The 12,093-nt window shown below is 35.3% G+C and overlaps 1 protein-coding gene across 1 annotated transcript; it reads right to left on the bottom strand.

Moving 5' to 3' along the window:
* Positions 1-1,132: 1,132 nt before the first annotated feature.
* FAM111B (FAM111 trypsin like peptidase B) lies at positions 1,133-4,986 on the bottom strand. The gene is made up of 2 exons (XM_063095108.1): positions 4,939-4,986; positions 1,133-3,271 (listed from the first exon to the last, which is right to left on the bottom strand). The coding sequence occupies exons 1-2, from the start codon at positions 4,984-4,986 to the stop codon at positions 1,133-1,135; spliced, it is 2,187 nt and encodes a 728-aa protein (XP_062951178.1).
* Positions 4,987-12,093: the final 7,107 nt, after the last annotated feature.

The following is a 12,093-nucleotide window of genomic DNA, read 5'->3' as shown; positions in this document are numbered from 1 at the left end:
CTTTACAGTATAAGTGTGAATGACGAAATACTGCAACACTGACTGACTGACTGCTGCTGCTGCTGCTGCTGCTGCTGCAATTACTCCTGATAGTAATGAAGCTTCCATTAAGCTGGTGACTAGACATTGACCCTGAGTGTGGCCAAAACTGCTATCTTTAGATGTTCACTTTTCTATGACCCAGCTTTTCAAAAGATGAAGCAGAAGGATGGCCTCCACTTCACTTCCATCTTCCAAATGACATGCAAGTATGTACATCTATTTGAAAGAACCAGATTTGGGTTTAGAAGCTCAGTTACAAATTAGTCTGAAATACTTAACTTTTAGCTTTCTAGATTCTGAACATGAGAGAGTGGGAATGAAGACTAGCAAGCTCCTCTTCATATCTGCAAGAGAAGGGCCGGCTATTGCTGAACTAGAGCAAAGAACTGAAAACCTAGAATTGTGTACTGCCATTTACAATACAGGCTGAGGTAACATGCAGCATGGAAGGGAAGAGTGAAAGTTACCAAAAAATGTTGGGTTTTAAAGGAACCATACGTATGCTTTCCCTCACTTTAACAGTGTATTTCCCCCCTTATCTTGTTAGGCAGAAAACAAGAGTCACTTTTTTTTCTTTTTTTTTTAATTGAAACGTAATTGATTTTACATATTTGTGGGGTACAGAGTTGAATATCAATAGCTGTGTACAATATGTGCTGATCAAATCAGGATAATGAGTATATTCATCGTGACAAAACGTGATTATACTTTGTGATGCTTTAACAATTTCTCACTAGCCCCATTCCCCCTCCCCCTTTCCCACCTCTAGTAACCACAGTAAAGAACAAGAATCATCTTGCTAGTTATAAAGATGGACCATTCTGAGCATTTAGAACGGCAAATACCAAATTCTTTGTGGGTATATAAATGAACTAAGCATATTAAGTGAGGCTTGAGAATACTTCAAATAAAGAAAAAAAAGCCAATGAGGAAAAAATACCCCAGTATGTATTTAAGCTCTAACATGGATTTTGCACATCCACATAACTTTCTAAAAGTTTTCTAAGAAGTAAATTTTATTATACTGTAAGGAAAGAGCTCTCAATACTCTACATTATTGGCATATTTTCTTGAAGACAGCATCTTTTTCCTAATATTCCATGGGTTCAGTTTGATCTTGAAGTGATGGCTCTTGTTTGTTATTTTTCTCTTCGTTGTGGTTCTCATTTTTTTCTTCATTTAGTAATTTATACAAGCTCTCGTTTTTCTCTTTAATATCACAAAGGATAGAATCCATATAATAGCCAAATTCAATAACGGCATAAACTTCAACTCCATGTTGATAAAAATGCCCCAGGGTATGCATAGCAACCAATTTGCCAGATGCATTAAACACCGGGGAGCCAGAGGACCCACTAGAGAAACAAGTGTCGTAACTAAGTGTGCGTGTGCTCCAAACTTCTGATAGAAAACTTCTTTGGGTAAACATAGGGACGACATTATAAGTGGCAGCATGGAGTTCTACCAACTCAGCTTGACTTTGCTCTGGATACCTTCCTAACCGCTGATGTAGAGGAATCACAGCACAACCATCTATTTTCTTGATCTGGCCTTCTGGGTGACCAATTATGTAAATCAAACCCGTAGGTGGTTGAGAGCAAATTTGTCCAAATAAGCCTGGAGGAAATGCATTTCCATTTTCTTTTAGTTTTAAAATGGCATAATCTAGAGTTTCATTAGATACTTCAAACCATGGCTCTATGCGAAACCAATTGTCATCAGTAGGGATGAACTTTTTATAATTGAAGGTTACCTTTGCACATTCACTAATTATATTTGGCCACAAACGTGGATCTGTGCCTTCACCTACCATAAGATGTACAACATGTCGACAGGTGAAAATATAACCATCACGGAAGACAAAACAAGTAGCATTGCCTGTATTTCCATTATTGTCCCATTTCATAAACCCCACTGACTTACTCAGGTAGGTAAGTTGTTCACAGGTTGCAACTGATAAAGAATTTCCAGTGACTTTTCCAAAGTACTTTTTATACATGTTGAATTGTTTACATGTTGACACTTTTTTTCTCTTCTGTTCTTCCTGAAAATACTCTCTCATCCAACGTGTCTCTTCATTAAAATTCGGATATTGACGCATCATGGCTTTGTCCAACTGTCTTATATTCTCTAAGAGACTAGCTACCTCCTTCTTGACATCTGCACTAATAGTATATTCCCTACCCAGATGGATCCTCCGTCTAGCTTGAGAGTTTCTTCCATAATTCTTCCTATATTTTCTTCCATAACTACTATTGTAATAATTTCTAAGCCTGTACATTGTCCGGTAAGTTTTAACTTTAATGTCACTCCCCAGACTTTGACGTGGGAGAAATTTTTCTCTGTTGTGTTCTCCATCTTCACACTCTCCATCTCTCTGTGATTCGTCGACCTTGTTCTTAGACTGTATCAGGCCACAGGGACTGACTTCATCAGAGGCTCTTTCACTCTTCTGTTTAATTTTCTTATTGATACCTTTCCTGTCAACGTCTTTTTTAAAAATGCTCATTTCTAAGACTTTTCCAGATACTTCATCCACCCTGGACTGTTTTCCATAAATTTTCTTATGACCTTCCATTAGTTCCCATTTAAATTCGTCTAGGTCAGACCGAAATCGGCCATCCTTGTACAGGGCTTCTTTGATAGTCTCCCCCTTTAAGGCGTAGACACAAAGCGTGCTTCCTTGTTCATGAAGTTCCCTGATCTGAAGAATAGTCTTTATCCTCTTCCCAACAGCAATGACATGAAAAAGAACGCATTCAGTGTTTGGATTTTCACACTGGCGCAACATCTGATCATCTCCTTCCTGGCTACTCTTTCTTTGACCAAATGTTATTTCAAAATGAGAACCTCTAGGCAGGCATTTGAGAGGCATTCCTAAATTTAAATATCCTCGTATTGTGTTTTCTTCATAAACAATAATGTTCTTATTAAAATGTTTCTCTCTTCTTTCACTGAAATTTTCATTAGCTCTCAGAGCTGAGTAGATATTCTCATCTGGTTCACCATATACTGTAAACTCCCTACGGTCTGATTTCCTGGATCTTTCTTTGAAATTAAAGGTGAAACAACATTCTTCATTGGTGTCCAAATTTAGATTCTGAATCTCAAGGGCTGTTTCACGCTTGTTGACTTCACTTCTAAGCTTAGGAGTACAGCTGCGCTCTCTTATGTCAGACAGACAGTGATCAACAGGTGTGCCAGAACCTGTCTGCTTCGTGGCAGGATCCTTAAAAAAAAGATTGAAGATTTAATGAAAATCTCTCTTAATAGTATGTTTCATGTTTTTCTAATGATAAAACTAATAGATATTCTGAATAAAAATTGGGTAATATAATGGCTAATGAATAATGGAGGAAAAAACCAATTACTATATTTCGTCATCAGAGATAATCATTCTACATTTTGTTTTACTTGCCTCTATTAATTTATATGCAGACATAAATCTTATATTTCTTAAAAACTATGCTACATTTGAGTTTGTTTTTCTCTCAGCAATCTGCCAGTGATTTCTATCATTATATAACCTTTGAAAACACAATTTGAGGAGCTATATATTTCACTGTACAATAATTTTTAGCCCATTCTTCTATCCCTGGATATTTAGATTGTTTCCAGTTTTTGCTACTGTAAATATGACAAACATTCCTCTACATATAACATTTTTGTTTCCACATCTGAATATTTCCCTAGGTCATATTTACAACAGTGGAAATACTAAGACTAAGGATATAAACATATTTCACTATATACACACACACACACACACACACACACACACACACACACACACACACTGCCAAACTGCTTTCCAGGAAAGTTGTATCAATTCACCCTGCCCCCTTTCCCCCCCTGCCCAAGGAGATCAATGTTACGGTGGACTCAGAAGAATTACAGTATTACTATTTTAAATGTTTGCCAATTGATAGGTGAAATTCCATTAAATTTGGCTATCTTAAAAACCTGCATTTTGGCTGGCCTGTGGCTCACTCGGGAGAGTGTGGTGCTGATAACACCAAGGCCACGGGTTTGGATCCTATATAGAGATGGCCGGTTGGCTCACTGGCTGAGCGTGGTGCTGACAACACCAAGCCAAGGGTTGAGCTCTCCTTACCGGTCATCTTTAAAAAAATAAAAAATAATAAAAATAAAATAAATAAAATAAAAACCTGCATTTATTTACTTATTAGTGAAGATGGACTTATTTAATATATCTTCTGGAAATGTGAAACATTACCTTTCAAAAATTCCCTTTAAACACATATTTAGTTTCTATTCTGTACATGGTTTCAACAGCACTAAGGAAATATATTAAAATGACTCATAAATCACATGACTGGAGATATATAAATATATATACACTGGATATATATATATATATATATACATATATATATACATATAAATAAATATACATATTCATATACATATAAAATCAGTTGGTAGTAGTCCAGGGAACAATATATTGAGAATATAATAGCAACAGAAATAAAAAACAATGGCAGAAGTGAAAAATATTATACCATAGGAGTCAAAATAACTTAGATGAGAATCATTGTGAAATCTGAAGCATTGGATCCAGTCCATATGGATAGAGGAATAAGTCTGGAGAGTGTAAAATCAGGAGGGACAGTTGGGTTTGGTTGATTTAATAGACAGGTGCAATGGAATGAGCTTGGGTTTTAGGAATAGCGAGTTTCTTCTCTTGGTGCTCTCTTATTCCTTCACGTTTTCAACTACTTATTGCACAATCTGAAGCACTGTCCTCTTTTCTGAGGTCCAGATATTAATATTTTGTTGCCTGTTTGTCATCTACTCTTGGATACATCAGACATTTCACCCTCAACTCCTTCAAAAAAAAAGTCATAAAACTTACTTTTTTTCCATAAAACTTACTTTTGACCATGCCCCTCTTTCTGTGTTTCCTGAATCTGACAGTGTCATCACCCACTCAGCCACCCAACCTAGCACCTGCAAATCATCCTCAGTTTCTCGTTTTATCTTATCTCTTTATACCATGTTTTTTTTAAACTATGAAACATATTATATATGCAAAGGTGGTATATGACATATACTGTATTTTATACAATAATAAACATATATGTATCTACCATCCAGCTTAAGAAATAGCATATTAGAAATCATTACAGGCCTCCAGTATGTTTCACTACATTCTGGAGGTTCATCCTAGTTGATGGAATTTTATATTCACTTTCACAGTTAAATAGAATCCACTGAAGAAATTAACTGTTTATGCACATGTAACTTGTTTCTGGGTTTTCTCTACTAAAAATAGTGACACAGTTCTGCTATCAGTATCCTTGAGAATGTCTCCTGGTGCACTCGTGCAAGAATGCCTCTCAGGTATAGACATAAAAGTGGAATTTCTCAACTTTAGGATAAATGCATACCTTTACAATATACTGTCTAATTAGTTTACAAAATAGTTGTACCACCTTGCACTTTGAACAGTGGGAAATGGGTTATCATTATTCTACATCTTCATCAAAACTTGGTATTGTCCAACTTTTAATGTTTGCTAACCTTGTGGGTGTTAAATGGCATCTTACTGATGGTTAGAACAGTAGCTTCCTAATTACTAACGGGGATTGAATCCTTTTTCATGCTTCAGCCTATAAAATGCCTGTTCATGTCTTTTGCTCATGTTTCTGTTGGATTATTTTTCTTTTCATTATTGATTCTGGAACTACTTTATGTGTTTTAGACACAATTGTTTATCCTATGTGTTAAACATATATTCTCTAAGGTTATGGCTTGACTTTTGATTCTCATTAGGTGTCATTAAAAAATATAAGTTCATAATTTTATTTTATTTTATTTTAATTTTTTATTTTAACTTCTCAATATACATGAAAAGTAGTCACTTTTCATGACCCTTTACCCGTTCCTCTTCTCCCCTCCCTCTCTCCCCTCCCCCCTACACTTGTCTTAAAAAGTTCAAGGAATTGTTGTGATTGTTGTGTCTTCTACCCCCATCTCTATGTTTGTTTGTGTTTTTATTTATTTATTTATTTTTAGCTCCCACAAATAAGTGAGAACATGTGTTATTTCTCTTTCTGTGCCTGACTTGTTTCACTTAACATAATTTGTTCTTAATTTTAATGTTGAAATCAAATTTACAATCTTTTTATGTCATAAGAACATCTTTCATAGGATAAAAATAATTCCATTGTTTTTTCTAAAAATTGTAAGGATTTGCTCTTCCCATTTATGTCTTTAATTGGGAATTATGTTTTCTGTATGGTTTGAAGTAGGTATCACTTTTTAATTTTATTTTTCCTACATACATATCTCATTATTCCAACCCTACTAGTTGGATTTTTTATCTTTCCTCCATTGATCTGTGTGAAGTATGCATAAAACAAATGTACTTCACAAGGCCTGGTTTTCCAAAGCCTTGCAGTTTCAAATACTGACTTGGCAAAGGACAGGAAATTTTCCCCAGGCTATAGTCTCTGTTGTAAGATAAAGAATTGTAACACAGCAAGGTTGCTGGATCAAAGACAGACAGGTTACTGATTGATATGTAAAGATACTGGGAAATTGCTGTAAGAAGAGAATGTTTGCTAAGATCAAGCTTTTGTTGGTGGATCAACTTAACTTCTTGAAAATTACATTATGGAATGTCTATTGTTAAACTTGTTAAACTGTACTTAGCAAAAACCCCACCTATGTTCTCTTCCTGTAACTTCCTCGTCTGGGGAATAAATGCAGGAAGAGAACCTCAATTCATGGTTAATTTCCCAAATGGAAGGAACACCTCACTCTTGAGGGTTCCGGGAGATTAACCCCTTTCCAGGGCTTCTCACTGCTCAGAAGAGATGGGCTTTGAGTAATCTTTGGCAGCTCTGTTACTCAGGGGTAAAGGGGTGACAAACCTGTGGGAGGCAAAGCAACAGATCTGTACTGCCAGTTTTGCCATATACAATTGTTATGGGTTGATCTGTGTCTCCTCAAAATTCATATGTTGAAGTCTTAACCTCCAGCACCTCACAATGTGACTTTATTTGGAAATGAGGTTACTGCAGATGTAATTATTAAGATGAGACCATACTACAGTAGGGTGGGTCTCTAATCCAGTATGAGTGATATCCTTATAAAAACAGGGAATTTGACATAGAGACAGACATGCACAGAGGGAAGACAATGTGAAGAGACAAAGGAAAACAATGGTCGTCTACAAGACAAGGAGAGAGGCCTGGAACAGATTTTTCCTCAAAATCCTCATGCGTCACCAACCCTGCTGACACCTTAGTCTTGGACTTTGAACCTCCAGAGTTGTGAGATAATAAATTTCTGTAGTTTAAGCCAAACAGTCTGTGGTACTTTGTTAGGGTAACCCTAGCAAACTGTCCTGGTCTATCTGGGCTTTTATGACAGAATAGATGAGGTGAAGTCCTCATAATCTAATCACCTCCCAAAGGCCCTAAATCTTGATACCATCACCTTCAAAGTTAGGATTTAAATATATGAATTTTGAGAGAGGGGAACACAAACATTCAGACCATAGCACAGACTAATACAAAGATATTTTAATATGTTTTGTGGGTTTGTCTCTACTCTCTCTGTTATGTTCCAATGGTGTATGTGTGTATATGTATATGATTCAACTTGCGAAATCATAATTATTCTAATATTTGATCTATAGCTCTTTCTGGATTCCAAAATAGGCAATGATATCATTTGTGAATATTCTATGAATATATTTTGTTCCCTTCTTTCAATCCTTAAATACTGTATTTTACTTATTTTTTTTTAATCTTACTTCACTGGCTGGAATTACTAGTATAGTATAAAGCAATGGTAATTATATACTCAGCAGCTAAACAAAGGCAGCTATAGTGAGCATTTCTCTGTTCTCCCTGATTATAAAGAAAATGCTTATAATGATTCATTATTTAACATGATGTTTCCTGTAGGAGTTTCGAAGTTGCCCTTAATCTGGTTAAGAAGCCTTTAGTCTCTTTCTGGTATGTTGATATTTAATGTTTAATAACAACTAGGCAGCCAAGATGAAGTGAGCTTACTATTGCCTATTATGCCCACTGATTAAAATTAAAACATCTAGAAAGAATACAAAAAGCAACATCCCAAACTTCTACTCTGGCTGGGATGGAACAACATAGACCCAACTTATACTCCTACCTGAAAGACCTAGAGAAATGGAAAAAATATATGAAATGGTTTCCAAGACATTGTGTATTAGGCAAGAAAGGACAGTGACCCTTGAGAAACAGAAAAAAATGATTCAAACCATATGACTGGAAAGAAATCTAGGCCACAGTGCAGGGAGGAGAATCCAGGCAAAGCTCACTAGTGTTTGAGCTGAGTAGAAGGAACTAAGAGTCCTGGGAAGCCATGAGTTTAGCTTTTGAAGGGCAGAAGAGGACTGCCAGAGCCCCTCTGAGTCTTCAGATGAGTAGTGATCATCACATGCATGTGGGAAAATCACCCAAGTCAGGTGAACCAGCTACCGAAAAAGAAAGATTAGAGCACCAATCCCTGGAGACTGCACAGGGCTGGGAATAGCTGCTGTTCCCACCAGACATAAGAAAACATCATAATTCATGAGGTATTGAGTAGAATACTGAAAAGTGTTTTGTCTGTACAATGGGGCAAAATTAGCTCTACAATATACAGACAAAACATTACAAGAAAAGAAAACTAAAATCCTTATGAACATAAATGCAAAAACTAATAAATCATGACCAAGAGAAGTAAATACCCGGAATGCAGGTTGTTGTAACTTTTGAAAATATATCTATGTAATTTACCATATTAGAGGAACAAAAAGAAAAAAAATCCAACCCTTTCCATAGGTACAGAAAAAGCATTTGGTAAACCCTGACATCGATTTCTAATAAAATTGATCAGCAACCTAGGAATAGAAGGGAACTTCTTCAACTTCATGAAAAATTTACAGGCAACATCATACTTAATGGTAAAGAATTGAATGCCTTCTCCACAATTAAGAAAAAAGCTAGGATATCTGTTTTTGCCAGTTTTATTGAAAACTGTGGTAGAAGTTCTAGCCAGTGCAATAAGAGAAGAGAAAGAAATGAGGCATTCATATTAGAAAGAAATAAGTAAAATTATCTTAATTCACATATGATATGATAATTTATGTAGAGAACCCTATAAAATCTACAAAAAAAAGCTACCAGAAATAATAAGTGATTTTAGCAAGGTTGCAGGCTACAAGCAACAAACAATCATAAAGATACTTAAAAAAATACTATTTACAATAACATCAGAAAACATTGACACTCTTAGGGAAAAATTTAATAACATCAGAAAACATTGACACTCTTAGGGAAAAATTTAACAGAAGATATTCAAGATTTTTATCCTAAAAAAATACTAGAAGAAATAAAACAAGACCTAAATAAATGGAGAGATATATTGTGTTCAGGATTGGAAGACTCAATATTCCTAAGAGTCCAGTCATCCATAACTGATCTATTGAGTGAATACAATTCCAATAAAATGTCAGCATGCTCTATACAGAAACTGATAAGGTGAGTTTAAAGTTTATATAGAAATGGAAAGAACCGAGAATAGCCAAAATAAGTTTGAAGAACAAAGTTAGAGGACTTTCACTGACTGATTTGTGGAATTATTATCATGCTACAGCAATCAGGACAGCCTGGTATTAGTGAAAGGATATACAAATAGACCAATGAAGCAGAATAGTGAGTCCAGAAATAAATCCAGACACATAAGTTCAATGAAGTTCTAACAAAAGTGTAAAGAAAATTTAGTGGGGAAAGGGTAACTTTTTCAACAAATCATACTGGAACAACTAGATGCCATATGCAAAGCAAACAGAAAAATTAGCTAATTAATAGACAGACTAATTTGAGGCCTATCCTGTACGATACAAAAATATGAACTAAAAATGAACCATAGTTTTAAACCTAAAACTATAAAACTTCCAGAAGAAAATTTTTTTTGTGGTCTTAGACTTAGCAAAGAGTTTTCTGATATAAAATACAGAAGCACAATCACTCCATAAAAAAACTGATAAACTGAATTTCATCAAAATTGAAAACATTTTTCCCCAAAGACAGTATGAAGACATAGAAAGACAGGCCACAGACTGAAATAAAATATCCTCAAATATTACAAGAAAAATAATATAACTAAGAACTTCTTTCCAAGTTATATACAGAGCACTCTCAAAACTCAACCATAAAGAAACAAACCAATATAAAAATGGTCAAAATATTTTGACAGACATTTCACCAAAGAAGATATATAGATGGTATGAATAAACACATGAAAAAATTCTGAAGTCGTTAGTCATTAGCAAAATGTAAATCAACAAGGAGATGCCATTACACACTTATTAGAATGAATAAAACTGGAAAAACTTTTTTTTTCAAAAAAAGATGACCAGTAAGGGGATCTTAACCCTTGACTTGGTGTTGTCAGCATCACGCTCACCCAGTGAGCGAACTGGCCATCCTTTTATAGGGATCTGAACTCATGGCCTTGGTGTTACCAGCACCACATTCTCCTGAGTGAGCCACGGGCCAGCCCAGAAAAACTTTTAATATCATGTGTTGGCAAGTATATGGAGCAACTGGAACTCTCCTGCATTGGCAGTGAGGATGCAAAATGATACAGCCACTTTGAAAACATTTTGTCAATTTCCTGTGATATTAAACATACACTTTCCATATAACTCAGCAATCCCACTCCTAGGTATGAACACAAGAGAAGTGAAAACTAATATTCATACGTAAACCTGTATGCAAATGTTCACAGCAGTTCTACTCATAAAATCCCCAAACTGGAAGCAACTCAAATGTCTTTCAGTGGATGAATGAATAAACACATTTTGATACATTCATACAACGAAATACTACAGCAATAAAAAGAAAGCAGCTACCAATGCATACAACATTAATGAATCACAAATGCAGTGTTATAAGTGAAAGAAGCTAGACTCAAAAGGTTTGATTCACTGTATGATTCCACTTACATGACATTGTGGGAAAGGCTAGAGCGATGAAGAACAGATTAGTGGTTGCCAGGGACTGGGGTACATGGAGGACAAGGAGGGAGCACAAAGAAATTATTTAAGGTGATGGAACTGTTTTGTATCTTGATTCTGGTTGTGGTTACATGAGCGTAGGCATTTGTCATAAGCCATTGAATTGTACACCAAAAAGACTGAATTTTATTTTATATAATATAAATAAATTTTAAAAAATCTTTCATGCAATCAGCAAGATAACTAATCGGATATTTTTTTTGTATTCATTTCTATCATTTTTTTGATGCCCTTTATTTTTCTCGCTTTTTCTAGATTTATATTACCTTGTTTTGTTGCCTTCTTTTAGATCAACTCCCCCCCCCCCCCGACCTCCCATTCCATTTCTCCCTGCACAAAGTTTGAAGTTTTACACTATAGTTCTGTAGGTGGTGCCCCAAACTAAATCTTTCCAACAGAATTTTCTGCAATGATGGAAATATTCTACACCTGCATTAATTAACATGGCAGCCACATGAGGCTACCAAGTACTCAAAATGTGGTTAATTCAATTAAAGATCTGCATTATTCACATTTTTATTATCTCATTTTAGTTAGGTTGAATTTAAATTTAAATAGTCACATATGGTTAGTGGCTACCATATTGAAAAACATAGTCCTAGGCATTTTAACATGAATATGTAACTCAATGAAGTCTAAATTGACTCTCTCCTCCTAAGTAACACAGGATATAATCTAAAAACATGAGGGATTGTCAAGAAGATCATGGAAAATGTGTATGATGAAAAAACTACACCTGGATTTCAAAATTTTTCTGCACCAAATAAATTCCTACAAATTTGCTATAACATGTCTGGACAGGATCTAGTTTAAGGCACTGAGGATAAGACACCAGTCTGAAAAGAGCCCCTATCAATGAGCAACATGAATTCTGCTAAAATTGAATCAAGAACATCAAATTTATGGTGACACTGGGGTGGAAGAATGGTGAAGTCATGGATGCTTTGCAGAAAGTTTATGTGGACAACAAA

Source organism: Cynocephalus volans, chromosome 4 (assembly GCF_027409185.1).
Source record: "Cynocephalus volans isolate mCynVol1 chromosome 4, mCynVol1.pri, whole genome shotgun sequence".
Classification (NCBI taxonomy): Eukaryota; Metazoa; Chordata; class Mammalia; order Dermoptera; family Cynocephalidae; genus Cynocephalus; species Cynocephalus volans.
This window is presented reverse-complemented; position numbering and strand designations above follow the sequence as displayed.

Coding starts and splice junctions, on each gene's coding strand:
- FAM111B (XM_063095108.1), bottom strand. CDS start 4,986: ATGACACTGTCAGATTCAGGAAACACAGAAAGAGGGGCATGGTCAAAA. Junction 3,272..4,938: donor AAAGAGGGGCATGGTCAAAA/GTAAGTTTTATG, acceptor CTTTTTTTTAAG/GATCCTGCCACGAAGCAGAC.